The 19,715-nt window shown below is 33.4% G+C and overlaps 1 protein-coding gene across 3 annotated transcripts in view; it reads right to left on the minus strand.

The window, feature by feature from the left end:
- btsz (bitesize) overlaps positions 1–19,715 on the minus strand; it is a 129,072-nt gene that overhangs the window by 102,399 nt on the left and 6,958 nt on the right. Inside the window, exons 1-2 of one of the 3 annotated variants that reach the window (XM_088261922.1) lie at positions 1,651–1,912; positions 444–1,579 (exon numbers count right to left, since the gene is read on the minus strand). The exons of 1 other annotated variant lie outside the window; for it this stretch is intronic. In XM_088261922.1, the coding sequence (XP_088118048.1) occupies positions 444–1,410 (967 nt within the window). In that variant the 5' untranslated portion in view covers positions 1,411–1,579; positions 1,651–1,912. Of the gene's footprint in view, positions 1–443; positions 1,580–1,650; positions 1,913–19,715 lie in introns of those variants that run through there. One more of the 3 variants, XM_088261921.1, reaches the window with a different exon arrangement.

Genomic DNA, 19,715 nt, shown 5'->3' on the forward strand with positions numbered 1-19,715 from the left:
GAGAGAAAATAGAATATCTGAAAGAGGTACAAACCTCAACTAGATTGGTCAAAATCGAAATTCGCTACTTTACGACTAAAATCAAGAACTATTTTGGAAAATATAGACCATTTATCAAAAGAACCTGACTTTCAATAGTGGTTTTCAAACGGGTCCTACAGAAGAGCACAATTTGTAGTATAGATATTTGAACTACATAACTTTTATAAAATCATAACAGAAAAGCGACCCTAACATCACTCGTTCTTACGATACATTGTAACTGTAGTAAACATACTAAAGGACGATAACTGCGCTATCACATACGTTTGGTGTTATCTGCCATTATAATAATCGAACTGCACAACTAAACCTTATAGTTGACGTACATTTTATACCTGTTGGGTAATGGCACCGAATCGACTATTTACACAATTGAGAAATATGCATGACTTGTCACTTACCCATTTCGGAAACTCTTCGCCGTCTCTTCACCGGCACCCTCTTCACTGCCGAACCCGGTAAGTTTTCCAGTTCGTTGCCCAGCTCTTGGGAGATGTGTTGTCTCGCGAATTTGATCATCGGCTCTCTCGACTGCTCTTGAAATATCCTGGCCAGCTCGGCGTTGATGTACCCGGGCTTCAGCGTGGCGGCCGCGGTCAGCTGGTCCGTGAACGACTTGATGCCTTCCTTGAATCTCGCCTGAATTTCTTCGTTTAGCATCTCGATAGCGTCTTTGTGCAGAGAGATGCTAGATGGTAATGATTTGACTAAAAATTCGTGCGTGATTCTCTCTTTTTCGGCATCTTCTATTTTTTGAGTTTCAACTTCTACCACGCTCTCCGTATCTGGCTTCAGATTACTTTTAATATCTATTTCGTCAAAAGCACTATTTTTAATATCACTGTCGTTTAAACTTATTATAGGATTACTATTTACTTTCGTCGTAACTAATTTACTATTTTTATTTTGTTTCCTTTTAATACCCTGACTTCGCGTTAGCACAGTATCACTCGCTTCACATTCGGGTTCGCACTTTGGGCTTAAAGCTTTTTCGGGAGCACTTATTTTATCACAAAGTTCAATTTCCGGTTTCGAGTCGAATTCGCGAATATTGTCGGGAACATCTCGAGACAAGTTATCCGGAATGTCCGGGTCCTTTCTCGTCTCATCTTTGATGGGTAAACTGCCGGTGGACGGGTGCGAGAGCGTCCTCTTCAAGTTGCTCTTTTTGCTGTGTTTCGGTTTGGCAGACCCTTCGGAAAGGGACCTCTTGCATTCCGGTTTGCTCGTCGACTGGTTCGGTTTTCCATTTGAAATATTTTGGTTAGTGACGATCGAGTTCGAAGGAGAGAGAGATTTCTTTCTGGAATTGCGCCGCTTGTTGGCTTTTTTAGTCTTAGCGGACGTCTGATCTTTAGAATTCTGCATGACGGCTCGTTTTTATTATTTGAAATAGCGAACATCGATTATATCGCTTCTATCCCCGGTTATGCCGCGGACTACGCGAGTCTCCGCATCCTTCGAGGTCGAATCGTATTTCGGTTGTCCAGTCGAAAATCAAACGATGACTTTCGACTATGTCGTTTGGCTCTGGAACCTGCGAAAACAATACGAATTAGCGATACAGTCAAATAGCGAACTCGGCGACATAATATGGATAATATTTACATTGGCTATAATTAGCCGGGAGATAAGAAGGCAGTTCCAGCCGTACGGAGTACGGGCCCGGCGGTGTTTACACTGGGAACGTTTGGTACCGAATGACTAATGAATAAGAATGCACGTTCGCGTACAGAGTTACGGAGTTCACACCTGCGAGAGTGCAGCCCGCGAGTAAAATAAAACCACTCGATTGAAAGGCGAGTGAATTCCCCGAATATTATGAATCAGTTTCGACACGGCACACAAATCGTCAAGATACAGACGTCCAGATTGTACCGAGATACGATGTAACTGAATGTATCGAATGCACACATTGTGACGAAATCACAATGGTTATTTTAAAGTTTAATTACTTCAACCACGAGGAAAAATCAATAATTCATGCAGACACAAATGTATTCTCCCAAAGTTTGTTATCCCATACGGGCATCAGAATATCCAGTTAAAATCTCAATTCAAGATTTTGAATCGACTTTACAATATTTATTATTAATCGGTGTTTTTAAGTTACCATCTAGTAATATTTTAGAATATAGCTTTTTATTTCAATTGATACAAATTTCTATCTTTTGTATTTTTTTCTATTAATTTTGTATAATACGTAGATCAGTGCATGCTCCCACGAGAAAAAGTATTTTTTCTTAAAATATCAACACAATTTTGATAAAATTACATTCAGTTACCAAAATAATGAGAGATTCTTATATGCTGTGAATGGAAGATCGAAATAAAATAGTTGATTCAAAGATAAAAATTCAACTATCACCAGTAACCAGTAATGACATGAAAACGAACGTCATCCATATAAAATTTTACAGAGAAATTATCTTCTATCTGCCATTCAAGAATACTTCTTACAGCGCAGATACGATATGTTTAATTTTGATAAATTAGAATTATTTCTAGCGAAATCGGACAAAAAATATGAACGATTACATTCGTAAAATTGTAGTTTCACAACATAAATAATGATCAACAATGATTGCAATTTAATTGCCATATGTAATAATAAATATGATATTTAAAAATTGTATAGTATAAAAAGAGTAATCATTTTTTTCCTATATTTACAAAGTGGTCATCAAAAAGGTTATTTAAAAGACGTAGAAAGAAAACAATGAAACGAAAAGAATATAAGAGAAATACTCAGACATAAAATAAATCGAATCGGGTCGACAGTAAAAAAAGTTAAATAAAAACGAAATTAAGCAATAAAGGTGATAATAGTTCGATCAAATAATAAGTTTAAATAATAAATGATATACATATACAAAAAAATGAAAAATAAATAATATATTTTTTATGAAAATACAATCCAATTAAAAAGTCGAGAACACTACAAAGAAATTAAATACATGAACTAATTAGTAAAAAACACGAAATACATAAAAAGAAACGAAACAAAAAATTACATATGAAAAATAATACACACCCAAAAGGTAATTAAAAAAATTAATATAAACAAGAACATAAAAATATTACCAGAACAAAAGAAAACTATTTTAACAAGATTTAAAACAAAAAGTAGAGAAAAGAAAAAGAGAATAAATAAATAAAAAAATAATATATAAAACAAAAACAAACAACGAACACCATATAAGAAATCAAAACATATCAGGTAAAAGTAAGGTAAAAGATAGAGTAAAGAAATAAGAAGAATATATGAATTTTGATATAGCCATATTCGTTTCCAATATCCTCAATTACCAGCACAATATGGAGCGCATGTCATGGGAAGAAGGTAGTCGGAGTTGCTACTGGTTACTGGTTACTGGTTAGTGGTTATTAGTTCGCCAAGTTACAGTAAAGTGGGACCTAGACAATGGAATTAAATGCGGAAATCCCCCCTCAAGCTCGTGGCAATTATAATACAACCGTTTGGCGGCATTCCTGCGTTATTCGCCTTTTTATTCAATAACCTGGGAAAATGGCGATGGCGGTGCGCGCAAACGGTGGTCCTCGAAAACAAAATTTAATATTTGGTTTAAATTTTTTATTTTTGATATGAGTCTCAGATAGTTATTGGATAACTCAATATCATTGATAAATATAATTATTTATAAATGAGCTATTAGTAACAGGATAATAGAGGTGGGTAGGTGGTGCTAGCAAACGGTGGTCGTCGAAAACAAAATTTAATATTTGGTTTAAAATTTGTATTTTTTATACCAATCTCAGATAGTTATTGGATAACTCAATATCATTAATCGATATAATTATTAATAAATGAGCTATAGTAACTGGATAATAGAGGTAGGTAGATACGAAATAGATCGTGTCATTCGTCCTGGTCATCCATGATTGTATGACTCACGATAAATAATTTATTTACAAATTAATTATCAAACAGCTATTGTAAAATGTGCTTTAGGTACGGGAAAACCTAATATGGGTACGTTATTGCAAAATTTAAATGGTATGTTATAAAATCAAGTTTTATTTGAATTAAAATTTTTGTAGTGATTGTCCTGACGAAGAGATGGGAATGTCTCGAAACCGGTATACAAAAATCGCGGTGAGTGGTTATATACTAATATTAATTACATATTTGTTAAAAAATATAAAAGTTTAAATTAAAGTTAAAATTTAATTTGTTCTTAAAATAAACTCCTGCCTCTAGCGAGAAAGCGAGTGTTTTTGCCTAGAATTTTCACTCATGAATTACATGAAATCATAGTTACTTTAAACATAAAGATTAAATCCACTTACGAATAGAAATCCACTAATATTTATTTTCACCCCCCTGGGAATCGAACCCGGGACCTCCAGCATGGTAGCTAAACACGCTGACCACGGAGGCGGACATGAAATTATGATTACATGAAATTATAGTAACTTTAAACATAAAGAGTAAATCCACTAACGAGTAGGCACAGGCCATAAAACTTAAAAAGTTGAAGGCTGAGTAGGGTTATGATAAGCGGTTTTGCATGAGCCGTAGCTAGATTTCAGAGTCACTTGGACGTTATATAATTTTAAAAAACGTTTTTAATCTCACTAGGAAAACATATCCCAAAAATTTTCTTGTCCCAATATCAAATCACATTTTATTGTTCGATTCTCATTCAATTCTTCAAAGGTGAGACTAGTATTAAATGTAATAAACATGGAAAATAATGTGGGAAGGAAAGGAGACATAAGTCAGTTATAATGATAAATATCTCAATCAAATAATTGATTCAACAATTAAAAAATCTCACATGGACGTGAGACGTGAGCAGTCTAGCGGGCCATGGGCGTGGACCAATATTGCGAAACCGATGACGATATAATTTATTGGCAGTTAGTAAATCATTCTGCAAAAACGTGACTGTAATCATATTTTTCTGAGATCTCAATTCGAATGTTGGCTGGTAAGAGGCTTTTTTATATTGCAGTGCCTTATATATTACGCACAAGTCGCGAGTTTCGAGACCTGATGTCTGTAAACCGGTCCATTCATTCCAGTATAAAAAAAATTGCTGTATAGGCACAGTTCAAATCAAATGCTGTATATTTTGCATACGTATTAAGCATATATTGCTTAATAATTTGTGGAATATGTGAACGAACGCTGATTTTTTTATTGAATTGGCACAGATGATTGCTTGTATTATTTTTATTAAATTGCATGAAAAAATCCTTGTTTTTATTATTGTCACAGTAAAAATCTGCCCAAATAGGTAAATGTTACACATATTGTGGTATTATACTGAAATTCTAAAATAAATTTATGACAAAACATTGCGAAATATATAATTTAAAGGCTGAAATAAATAGTAATATCAATATCGATAAAATGTAGCATATTTTAAAAATTATTATTAATCAAATAAAAAAAAAAGCAAAATTACTCTGTGACGACATGTTATGATGGTTGCCATTTTAAAAGAGTTAAAATACCATTCCAATTTACATTTCGAATTGCTTCTCATAACCAAACGTTTCCGACCACTGGCAACATGCATTTCATAATTCTCATTATTATTACGAATCCACAAGAAGATTAATTTATTGTACTGCGTGAGAAGAAAGGGTTCATCGTCTGCGCTTTACATATCCTCAATAGCCAAGACCAGTGCTGATTTTACCTGACTTTCAAGGGATACATTAATTTGGCAAAGGAGTGCGCGAATCCATAACTACAAATGAACAACATTATTCACAAGTATATTAATGTTTTCAAGTCTTGTTCATCTTTAACTTGCTAAATGCGTCATAGTTTCGTAGGATGTCTGGCTTATTTAGTCCTCAACCCTTGCCTTGCGAAAACCCATCTTTTTGTTTTTCCACAGTTGTCGCAGTCGCAGCAAATGTAGTTGAAATCAAGAAAAAAGTCATATAAGTATATATTTCTTCTTCTGTAACCACTTTTGACCCAGTTTTCGATATAGCCTCCGCTTCAGTTTAGTCTTCAATGTTCCTGTCCTTCAAAAATCATTAAAAGAAACAATTCCACAAGAACTGGTCTGGTGGATTTGTTTCTTGACATCATCCGATCAATGAGTTTTGATTAGGTTGGCCTAAGTATCATGATTCCATTCGACAAATCTTCGTGTCCACCTATCATCTCACGTAAGTGCCTAGCCCAAATCCACTAAAATAAAAATCCACATAGTAAAAAAAATAACAATAATAAAAAAAAAGAAAATAGACTTTTAAACAAAAAAACTGTTGCCAAACAGAATCAGAAGATTTTATATTCGTTGCCATATTTTAAAAACCTTAAATGGAAAATGGATTATATTAATATGCAAGTACCCTGAGAATAAAGTTATCAAAGAACACATTAATGTACAAATTGAATAAAGTTTGAAATTAATTTTTAAACAGTATAATTTTTGACGAATTTACATATAATACAATCGAGGCTATTAGTAGATCTTAATCTCTCGACATGTAAAGCCCCATACATTGTGAACTTTAAGACAAAATTAAATGTTTACCGTTAATATGACAAGAAAGATTTACCGTTCCGGTGAATAGAAGTAGTAAAGAGCACATCTCACGACACTCGTCACTCGTCACCGTCACAAATCTTGTTCGACCAATTTACAGAAGAGAACAAAAAACGCATCTTAATGACCTATAGAAAATAATACGAACTTTTCCAGGCGTTGTCATTCTTCTCATCGTCACTGAGAAAGGTTTTGTTTAAACAACTAGACAAATAGCTCAGCGGGTATAATGGCGTATAATGTAATACACACAAATATGTTTATTTCTTGAACAATACATAAAGTTATTTCCTGCGGGTTTATAGTCTGTAAAACAAGGATACCATGCAGGATAAAAGAAACAACAAAAAATCTGGTAACAGATATAAAGTCCCGACAAGATGAAGCGATGGTATCAAAAGGGGCTCATTCTTGGAAAGAGAGTCCTGTGGAGGAGGATGGCACAGATGGACAAAGGTCATCCACCTCGCATGTGACAACAGGATCGTTGATCATCTTTACCCATGAAGCCCAGTATTTTTTAAAGAAAAACTCACATTTGATCACTCAACCAGTTTCACTGATCTTCGTGTAAGGAGGAAATTAGTGACAATTCGGAAAAATATTGAAGCATTTTATCATAAATGGTAGATTTGTCCACCTAAATAAATATAAGTGATTTTTATTTATTTAAGTTTTACTTAAGTAAATACCACTATTTCTTAAAATCTACTGTGACACGTGTTTCGCTGCATTCCGCATCATTTTCAAACAACTTAATTTTCCCTGTAATATTTATTTAATATCACCTTGTCTTCGTGCAATGAAATACCATTGAGTGCGGATAAGGGTTGTAAGAAGAAAATTTTGTTTTATATTGTTACAAATTTTGGCTTTTTCGTTCCTACCATACAATGATGTTAATTAATGTTAAGTTACAATTTTTTTTTACAAAATAATAGAAAAAAAGTTAAAATATCAAGTGTTTAAGAGGCCAGATCGTCTGTCGGCTTTGCAGGTACCTACTGTCAGACGTGATAGCCCGCAAAACGGAATACGACACGTGACACATCGTATACAGTCTTTATTGTCCTATGCGCATAGCCCTGCTGTATCGTTGCAATGCTTGGTAACAGGACAACACCCGCGAGCACCATTTATGGCGTCACAATCGTCTTGTGCCTTGTGCGCTGTACACAAAATGCTATCAATAAGCGACACCGATTCGTTTATGGTCTTTCCGACGCGTTCGATGAAGTCAAAGAGTTCTTTGACACATTTAGCGAGTAAAAAACGCGATGTTTCAATGCATATTTAAAACTCATTATTTATTGCTTTTATATTTAAGTCAACTGATGTCGTAAAAACTGTTACAGAGTCATAGATATGCGATAATAACGGAATATCAGCTAGCGATGTGAGAGAAAAAGGAAAAGTACAAAATATTAATTTACAAAAATTACACCTTTAACCCTTCGTTGCATGACTTTTTTCATTTAAAATGATAATAAATATTCTATAGTATCTTACTCTAAACATTAGATGAAAAATAAATAAATAAATAATGAAAAACTTTCAACAAAGGAAAATCAAGAAAATACTTACGTATCAAATTTGCATGCAATGGTTACTTTATGAGATATTGATATAAGTATGTTTTAACACTAACTTTTGGCTATGTAACGAATTTGATACACAATGCAGCGAAGGGTTAAACCAAACGTAATATATTTTTGTTCACTGCGATAAAAATGAGCTATTGATGATGAAAGAAACAAAAAAATAGGTCGATTATTTACCATACGTATACGAATAATTCTATCGAGATAATTACTTACTTTAAAAAAATATACAAAAAAATGTTACTATTATACTTTGTAAACTTTTTGATTCTCTTTCTTCTTGGTGAAGGTGTTGTGACCTGTTTTTAGAGGGAATTAGTCTCCTGCGATGTCGATTCCCAGCTGTCAATCCATCTCTTTGGAAGTCGTCTATCTTGAGATTGGCCGTACAGTGCGATGAGAGGGAGTCTGGATGGTTCCATTCTACTCACATGCGCATATCATGGTCTTCTTCCTTGCCTTCCCCAATTAACGACATCTTTGATCCTGGCGTTCCTTATTCTATCTTGAAGACTCTTGCCTGATATGTTCCTTAAAGTCTTTATTTCAGACACTTTAAGTGCGTTTTTTGTTATTTTTGAATTGATTTTAAAAAAATCTAAATTTTAACAGCATTCGTGAATACTGTGATCGGTAAATTATTCAAGATATTTAAAAAGTAAACAATACATATCGATTGTCGAAATACACAATTAAATTTAAACGATTCAAGTATTACAACATATTACCAGCATTCAGTAGTTCCATTTTGCGATAGGCCTTAATTAATAATTCTTTATTAGCAAACGAAATGAATTCTGCATCGTGAATTTATTAACGTCCGCGTGGGGGTATGCAGATGACATTGTTACTTAATGTTTGCGTTGGGAAATAATCATATATAATTTGTAGCACAGATAAAGTCGCTCCGTTGATACCCGTTACTAATTACTTCATGTTATATGACGTAAATTAATTATTATTAAAAAGAATAGAACTTATGTTTGCATTTCACATAATTTGGTTAAGTAGATTATGTTGGCACGCATTAGACCTTGGATTTGATTGCCAATCAAGTTGGTAATAAATGTTTCAGTTCTGCATTCGTCTGAGAGATCGCATTTCGACTGCATTCAGTCTACTTTCATCCTTCTTTTGCCATCTCTATGTATGGAAGTGTAGTGCACAAGCGCTCTTAGGGCGATTGTCCACTACCCGGAATTTGACCGTCCGGCAGTCCGGTTTTGAAAAATGAAAGCGACTACGACAGTTTAGCGTGATCGAATTTACGCGCAACGTGTTCACGCACCGATCCGAAAAAATATGGACAAACGCCCTTAGAGTCTTGTCCGCAGGTAGGATAATAAGGATAGAATTATAACTGTATAGTCAATCACTTTTGTAGTATATACTCAATAATAGTATGTACGAAGCTAGGTGACGACGTTATGTCTTACCCTTATAAGGTGTATGGACTTGTAGGTGTCACGTTAGTAGGTTCAGTTTACAGGAAGCCATATGATATTCCGGTACATAATGTGATGTATTACATATGTATGACATCAAGACCTTCGCATTAGTATTTTAAAAAATAGCGTAGAGCGAAGAAAAATAAGCCGACATTACATATTGTAAGTATAGAGACCGTTTATCTAATCATTTCCTTATTTTTATATTAACTGTAGATTCTTTACTTGCAACTTTTACAAGGGTATTTACATTTGGACATCTCAACATAGATGAAGAAGAATATAGAAGTCCCGGTATTTACAGGGTTTACGACTTCTACATTCATCTTCATCTTTTGAGATGGCAAAATGTAAGAAAAAGTGGATACCCAGATTTGTGAACAAGAATTAGGGCACAACCAAAATATTGTGATTTTTGTACTATTTTTTTTATTATTTAATAATTTTATCGCTGTATCTTTTCTTTAAGTACCTCACCCCACTCTTTCCAACCCACAGATACTTCAACATCCTTCAATTTTCGGCAAACACCCATATTACATGTTAGTTTTCAGTCAGACTAATAACGCATGTGGTCAATATTTTTGTCCTCTTCTTCTAACCCTTATCCGCACCCATCGTATTGACGCAGTGTTATCTTGATCATTACTTACATGAAGGCAAAGTGATCACGTTTCAGGCACCAGTCCATGGTAATATTAAATAAATATTAGTGTGTAAAATCACAAATATTTATTATCACCCCCCTGGGAATCGAACCTGAGACCTCCAGCATGGTAGCCAAACACACTAACCATTACACCACGGAGGCGGACATATTTTTGCAGGTGTTAAGTACTGGCAAATTAAAATCTCGGTGAGTATTTTATATAATTTAATTTCATTGTGTGACAAATAATTTTTTGCTATATATTTATGTATTTTTAAAATATTCATAAAATGATATTACAAGGAATTTATAAGCTTGTAATTACAAGAAATTTTTTATATTACAATATATTGAATATAAAAATATAATAAATATTTTTTGTTATATGAAATGCAGTTCCACCAAGAAATGTCAGTAGAAAACATACTACTACCATCACGCCGTTTCCCCGCAGGATGGAACGCCACACTCTTCTGTCCTGACATATACTCCCTCCTCATATCCATACATCTAAAATCTAATAAGTATATTGAATATTAAAGTACGCATTCCTCGAATTGGCTCGAGTGTAGTTACCCCCTTTGCAGCAGCGGAATAGAGGTCATGAATCCGACCCACGCGAAGTTGGCGCGAGTGGAACGCAGACGCAAGATGGCGGCGAGCCAACAGCTGATTTCGTAACTCAGCTGTCAAACCGAGCGCCGAATGCGACGGGCGACAGCGGCTGCCGAGTCGATACCATTGTCTTACGAGCGACAAGCTTTTTTATAATGTACATATGTAAATGAATCAGTGCGGATCAAACGTGGTCAAATCGATTCCACTCAATGGTTACACGATAAATTAACTAGAACATGGTGAAAACTTGGACAGGAATCGATAGAATAAAACATCAGATAAAGATAAAACCTTATTTCATTACTTAATACCGTAACAACAAATTGTTTTCAAATTTGACAAATAGTCCTATGAAGAAAAATTTCTGATCTTAATAGCTGTTTACCAACCCTGTTTTCTATCATCCATTTAACACCATTCTAGTAAAATAGCATTCTATGTAGATTAAATCTCTGTACCCAGAAAATTCTCACTGTGGTTATTCCTGAAGTTCGCAGACTTTTGACACCACCAGATTTAAGGTTCTGATTGATCTGATCGTGCCAAGTCTTTTTCGGCCGTCCTCGTTCTGTTTTCCCGCTCACAGTCGCCATATATATTTTCTTAGTCATTCTCTCGTTATCCATACGCTCCACATGTCCATACCACCTTATAGAACGAAAGTTTTATATATATATATATATATATATATATATATATATATATATATATATATATATATATATATATATATATATATATATATATATATATATATATATATATATATATATATATATATATATCTATATATAATACGTAAGTGTGAATAGTAAACATAAACATTACATTTTTTTATACTTTCGGAACATTCACTTGTAGCAAAATGGTGATTTGTCTTTTTTTTATTGGTTTATTTTTAAACTAAACTTCAAATTTCACAGTAGGTATACTATACAATGTCAATAATAACTTCATATTTACATCTAAATTTCGTAGCATAAAATCTATATAAGTAAATACTATAAAAATGTAAACGTTCGTTTGTTCAAAATCTTAATATTCTCATGTTTTCTTACCGATTTATTTGAAATTTTGACACAACGTTATAATCGAATACTGTACTGTACCGGTGCAGCTACTGATAATAATAAAATATACACAAGCTCATAACTTGTTATGCTGTTCTCGGGAGAAATGTCTTCCATGTCGGGAAGTGTGAGGTAAAGTTGAAATATTGAAGGCAATGCCCATTAAACGACACTTATACTGTATACTGCAAATACATACATAATAGCACCTACTAGGCGCTGCAATACTGAATGCATTTCCGGAGAATGTGCCGTTGCGCAAAGGTAATGGGATAGGGTACAGGGTGTGCCGGAAATTTGTTATTACAACAAAAATGTGGATAACCAGGAATAAAAAGGTAGTTTGATATTGCAAGTTTTGATTCATCATAAGCCTTAGTTATCATTAGTGGATATTACTTATTGCGTATGTAAATAGGATGAAATAAATTTTCAATCACTTTAAAGGATTTCCTGAAAGTTTTTGCTTATAATTTATAATTTTTTTAAAAATAAAAGTAGTTAAAACCAAAGTTGGAATTTTATTTTACAAAACTTTAAATAACACTCTTTTGCAGTGTTAACTGTATAATGTTTCCGACTTAGTAACACGCCATCTTTTCAGTGCAATTTTAGCCTAAAAAATACCCATTTATCACTCACTTTTGGCGGGCAACAGTCGATAAACATAACTTATGTATTTGGGAATAGTGTCCTTATAAAAAAGAATAGAACCCTATTCTAAAAATGTACCTTATCTAATCGATACGAACACAAAACCACGACGAACAGAAAATAAAGAATTTTTTCGACTGTTAGTTTAATCTTCAACCTTCATTTTTTTTTTTTTTTTTGAATTACCTAACGTCCAAGTGACTCTGAAATCTAGCTACGGCTTATGCAACACCGTTTATCATGTCCCTACTCAGGGCTTCAACTTTAAAAGTTTCATAGCCTATGCCTACTTGTGAGTGGATTTACTCTTTATGTTTAAAGTTACTATAATTTCATGTAATTCATGAGTGAAAATTCTAGGCAAAAACACTCGCTCTTCAACCTTCAGATAAACAACAAAGTTCTTATGTATCACCGGCCGGTTAGAGTTTAGTAAAAATGAACAACTGAACTTTAGCTAACTACTATATTGGCCCTTGAATGCTTTGCCTTAAATTACGTAATACGTAAAGCTAAAGAGAGCTTGCTTAAAATTTCAACAGTTAAATGGTAGCACTGAAATTTGAGTGAAACACTCCCATCAAATATAAAACATGGAATATTATTTTTTGACATCTCATCAAAGATGAAGAAGAATTTGGAAGTCTGGGCATTTACGGAAATGACCGTCATAGGCTGGTTTTAGTGATCACTTTACACACGTGTAACGTTCATCAATTCTACCCATTATTGACAACCACACTACTCAAATTCTTGGAAGTTCTATATATATGAACCAATTTTGAAACATTGTTCTTGAATCAATAGAACTTCACTAGAGACATCTATTGGTGAGATGAAAAGAAGCTTTTTACCAAGCAGAAACTCTTTTATCAATGTGAGGTCCGAATCCTGGATTATAATCACATACATGAGAAACGCCAGAAAATATCATTTTTATTTTTGCTTATAATTTGACCAGTTAATTTATTTACAACATTTTTGGTACCTACCTATTACTGGAGATAATCCAGATTTGTGAACAAGTATTTGGACACACTCAAAATGTTGTAATATTGTATATAGAAGAAAGAAAATAGAGAACAATTAGCAGGCATATTTTTTTAATATACTGGAATATTTTTGTTTTAATTTATTTTTTGTGATTTCACATTTATGGAATAACACGATGATATAAAATATACAATATTTAATTATTAACGTATTGGAATTTGGCGAATAAAAACCGTTTTTTTACTCCTTACCTTTCGATAACTCTTCTTTTCAAAATCATATATTTTTATTCCGAAGTAATGCTCATTTTTTCAATACAAAAACGGTGTTTACTGCAAAAAAAAAAAAAAATGCAATCACTTTAAAAGTTACTTGGGTTTAAAGATAATCAAGTTGCGGGCTTTCGATTATCCCGCCTTAAGCCGTATAGATAAAGAATATACCAGCAAAGAATGCTTACAAAGCAGTTTCTCTAATAATTAATTGATATATTTATTCAAAAGGTAGCTCTGAATGGAAAACTAAAATATTACAAGTACTTGTGAGATAATATTTATTATATCAGAGATCTTTGTGTACGGCTTTCACTGTTTGGATACAAGGTACAATGGATAATAGGCAGTGCTCGTATTGTACGCTTGAATTTTTTTAGTTTCTCTTTTTAACTATATTCAAATATTTACGTATACTTTTATGGTGAGAAAGAAATTAATTATATGAAGTTCACTTCATCGCTAGCTCGCGGTGTAAACTCGATCGTTGATTTTTAATCGTAAACCCTTTTACTCCCTCCCTCACACACACACACACTCCACTCTTTATAAATTTTTTTTTCCTCGTAATGTTTTAAAAGTTATTATAACATAAATGTGGAATTGTTTGATTGGCTTTATTTTTAGCTATTTTTGCTAATGTAATGTAATGTTTATTATTGTTAATGTAACTATTTTTTTATTTTATACTTTTTTAAATGAAAAGCCGTACAGTTCCCGAACAAATAAAATAAAATAAATAAGTAAACGAGAAAAGTGATCATCCCTGAATTTGAAATTCCTGGATCTAATAGCTAAATTAATATATTTGATACAATGCAGATGAAAAAGAGGAAGTAAAAAATAAAAATGCTATGTTAGAAAGAAGGGGTCAAAAAAAAAATATATATATATATATATATATAATGATTTTTTTTTCACTGTAATATTTATTCAATATTACCCTGGACTGGTACCTGAAGCGGAGGGCTGATCACCTTTCCTTCATGTGTAAACGATCAAGATAACTCTGCGTTTATATGACGCAGTGCCCTATGCACCATTGGGGTGCGGATAAGGGTTTAAAAAAAAAATGTTAGAAAGAAAACAGAGAAGTATTAGTAGGCGTATTTTATATACTGAAATATTTTCATATTTTTGATATTATTTATTAATTTGGAATTTACTTTTTGAATTAAAATGGTGATATAAATTACTTACTAAAAATTAACTAACAAACAAAATAACAAACAATCACGCCGCTTCTTTGAAGGGGTAGGCAGAGAGAATAGAACGCCACACCAATCTGTCTTTGCAAAAAATCTTCACTTGAAACTTTTACGCACTATGTAGTTTTGATGGCCTCGTTAACTTTTCAAAACTATGCATATGCGTAGGGATGTAAAATATTGCCAAGGTTCTTATATTCAGTATGACAGATAAAATTATTAATAATTCGTATTTTTGTGAATTATTCGAGAATTTTTTAAATCATTACGTATGTATGAAAATAGGCAACTACAGTGGAACCTCTCATAACGATCATGATCGTTCCGGAATCTTACTCGCTAAGCAAAACACTCGTTATGCGAAACATTTTTTGTGTTGACTGGCGTAGAAGTCCCGGCTCACAAGTTGTCGTGAAAAAGATACTTGACCTTTCTCTGTAACTCGTTCTGCGAAATGTCGCTCGTTAAGGAAGCAACTTTTTCATATTTTTTTTGCTCCTTATGCGAATTATTCGTTATGAGAGGTCCTACTGTACTTAAAAAGAGAATTATGTTTATAGCGAGAGACAACATAGTTTTTTTTTAATTACGAGTTACACGAGTGTTTCAAACGGTGTTTGTGAGTGTGTACAAAAATGTATGTAATATATGTACATTATTATTCATTGATGCGATTATATTAATGCATGCAGTCTTATGTTCTGTTTTTTTTTCGCTTGAAAGAATTCACTTTCGAATGTTCCGATTTATTTTCCGTACACTGTTTTGAGTCGATCTCTGATCCCGACAGTGATCTATGAATGTGCGATCACTGTTCCGTTACAGCGCTAACAAGTTGCCAACTGGTCGACAAGCGAGCTAATCACTAGACCTGAGAAATGCGATGTAAAAGGTGGGATTCCTATCAAGCGGTTGCAACGGCGGCGGACGCACCCCTAATTAATAAATTCAACGAATAGTCGAGGTAAATAAACGCATATATAATTATTCCAACATCTTCGATCGCTGCGACTATGCTACTCCTGAGACGGTCCACCGTACGGCTATATTTGTCAGCAAACCCCCCCATAACGTTGAGATAGGTACTGCGTTATCGGAGGGAACTTTATAAGGGGTTAATATTTTAAATTACTACCTCTTAGAGGTAGTATCATACATGATAAAAATAGTGAAGGACATTGGTAACATAAACCAAAGTAGGACACAAAATGCCGAACCCTCTTCTAGTGGAACGGAAGGTCTGCTGATGACAGTCAACAGTCCGCCTTCTCCTGAGGAGTGCAACGTGGTTTCCTTCCAGCAATGAGCAAATGCTGAGAAGTTCCTGTTTGGCCCACACTAGATTATCCCCCCTGTTCCAAACACAGATTCAAACAAAAACATATTAAATTAGCTAGAAGAAACAAAAATCCACTAAATGATCTATAAACCTTTTTACATTTTAACCAGCGGAAATGACTGAAATGAGTCATCATTAAATAAAAATACAATTTAAAAACGTTTACCCTCTATTAAAGTGTGTTACATCACCATATTTCGAATGTGAACAAGATAAAGGGGATGCAAACCATACGTTATTTCTAATCTAATCTAATCTAATCTAATTGATTCGGCAGTCACTTTGTGGTAAAATGTATCTATTTTTAATAAATGTTTTACTTAGTAAATACCACTATTTCTTAAAATCTACTGTGACACGTGTTTCGATGCATTACGGTGTTTGAAAATGATGCGGAATGCATCGAAACACGTGTCACAGTAGATTTTAAGAAATAGTGGTATTTACTAAGTAAAACATTAATTAAAAAAATAATTTTCTCAATAGCTTAACACAGACAGAAACCTAACTCCCCACCCAAGTATCCACCCTTCTTTCTGAACCTAATTCTAGAATTGCGGTCATAATTTCTAAAATGATAAAGCTAAACGCATTAAAACTATGAAATTTTGTATTAATTGTCCTTTTTTTTTGTAAATAAAATAATACTTGACACTGGCAGAAACATCCTTTCACTGGGTGACTGCCAAATATATTTTTAATTCTCTCCGATAACGCAGTACTTTTCTCAGCGTTATAGGGGGGTTTACTGTACAATTTAACGGTCGGACAAGTTCTGCGACGCAATTAGTTCAACAACAGATTAAGATAATGAGATTAAGGCCGCGGTATCGATACAAGCGTCAAGCATCAAGAAGGTGAGCAGCCACTAAATAACAGACGTGGCGATAGACAAGGTGATCACTACTGCGCTTCAGGGACCAGTTCAGAGTAATATCAAATAAATACTAGAGTGTAAAATCACTAATATTTATTTTCACCCCCCCCCCTGGGAATCGAACCAGGGACCTTCAACACGGTAGCTAAACACGCTTACCATTACACCACGCAGGCGGACATATTATTAAACTATTAAAAAATATGTAAGGTAATTATTGGCCTCAAACTGATTACATGTTACACCGAATAAACTATGATAATGTAGGTAGACATATCGCTCACTCCTTTCAAGAACGTCATAAATAAAAAAACTTGATTTTTCAGGAGACCGTTTTTAAAGTTTAAAAATAAAATACAATGTTTTAAAAATTAATATCTAGCCACTTATTGAACTTTTTACTACGCACCAGATCTTTTTAGGTAAAACCTGAAGATTTTTTCTCCATTTGAAAAATATTTAGTTTATTTCAAAAAATAATTAAACAATACCTTTTCTTCAAAATGCAAAAACAACACTTTCTGCCATGTAGCGGGTAAATATTAAGTTAAAAATATGCCTCTTTTTCTGGGATATAGCACATTTTCTGGGCATTCCGAAAATATGCTGAACTGAAAATTGACTATTTTTGATTTATGACGTTCTTGAAAGGAGTGAGCGATATTGGATCGTAGTTGTCCCATTCATAGTGGTTTCACCTCAGATATTTATTATGTGTATTATGATAAAAAAAATTTAAATTAAACAATTGAAAAAATAAATAAGTCAATTATTGACCTCTGAAGTCATCGTGAGGTGGGGACGACAACGGATGCGATACTGGAATGAGCATGTAAACTGAATGTCAGATGACAGACTTCCACGTATCGCCCTTCGAGGAAACCCTGAAGGACGTAGACCCCCAAAAAGGTGGAGAGGTAGCTGGGAGTCAACTTCCCAAGAGCGACAGGCGGAGGCTCAAACAGATCCTTAGGATCTACAAAAAGAAGAAGAAGAAGAAGAAATTGATTACATTATACACCGAATTAACTATGATAATGTGGGTAGACAGTAAATATCCTTTGCCAAGTATCATTATTCGGCTATTATGAAAAAATATCGAATTGACAAGAGTTTAATACATGGCATGTTAATATATTATTATATTTATTTTTTTTGACATCTCATCAAAGATGAAGAAGAATATGGAAGTCTGGGCATTTACGGGGCTGACGACCGTCATAGGCTGGTTTAAGTGATCACTTTACACACGTGTAACATTCACCAATTCTACCCATTATTGACAACCACACTACTCAAATTCTTGGAAGTTCTATAAGTATATATGAACCAATTTATAAACCTTGTTCATGAATCACTAAAACTTCACTAGAGACATCTATTGGTGAGATGTAAAGAAGCCTTTTTTGTATTTGGAAGTATTTGGACACACTCTAAATGTTGTAAATATATTATTAGAGTAAAACCAATATTTTTAGCTTTTCCACTTTATTTTTATTTGACCAGCGACCGGGTTACGTCGTTACCGACATCATCAGACTGTTGGGAGGCTATAAAAATTGTTATGTTATATATAAAACAAGGCAGGAGTTGATAACCATGATTTGATATAATTTTGTTGAGAAATTAATTTAATTTGAGTGAATTTAAGTATTGTATAATATTGATAATATTTTTTTATAAAGGTTTTTTTTTGTATTGAGAGTACGATTTTATATAAAGTTATAATAGATTTGCATTTTTTTTGTAAATGAATTTAAACATAGCATGTTATTCTTAGAGTTGTAGCAATACTAGAGGAAGGCGATCAGTATTCATTATTGACACTACTTATATATAGCCTCCATTAAACGCTATAGAAAGTGTAGTTCAATAATAATTACACTCCTTTGTGGTTAAAAAATATATGTGCACTAATATACAGGGTGTTCGGGAACTAGATGGGTCTCGGAGCTGAGTAGCATCATATTTCATGTCGCTTTTTACCTACATTGATTACTACATTCACTTAATTTAGTATATCCTCGTCAACTCCTTGAGTGTTCTGTCAAGAACAGTAAAAAATATGTTTTTTTTATATTCCTTCTAGTAAACCGTCAAAAATTAGTATTGAAGGAATGAATAAATAAATATATACAAGTCAATATTTAAATGCTACACGTCAATTATAGGAAATATGGACACGGACCACTTCTCTTTTGAACTCCCTATAGTTTAGTAAGGTGTAACTAGACTCGTTAGGTTTGGAAATAATGAATACTATAAGTCACTAGAAAAAATAAAAAAAATAATGGAAACTTGCATAATTATGTGTGTGTATGTGTGTGTGTACCAAGGCGGTTTTGTTATATTAAACAACGATTGATTGAAAGCGTTTTGTACAAAAGGAGTGATTACATTCATTG

This window comes from Brachycentrus maculatus, unplaced genomic scaffold (genome assembly GCF_059751285.1).
Source record: "Brachycentrus maculatus isolate JH-2025_06_01 unplaced genomic scaffold, ASM5975128v1 h1tg000169l, whole genome shotgun sequence".
In the NCBI taxonomy this organism is placed as follows: Eukaryota; Metazoa; Arthropoda; class Insecta; order Trichoptera; family Brachycentridae; genus Brachycentrus; species Brachycentrus maculatus.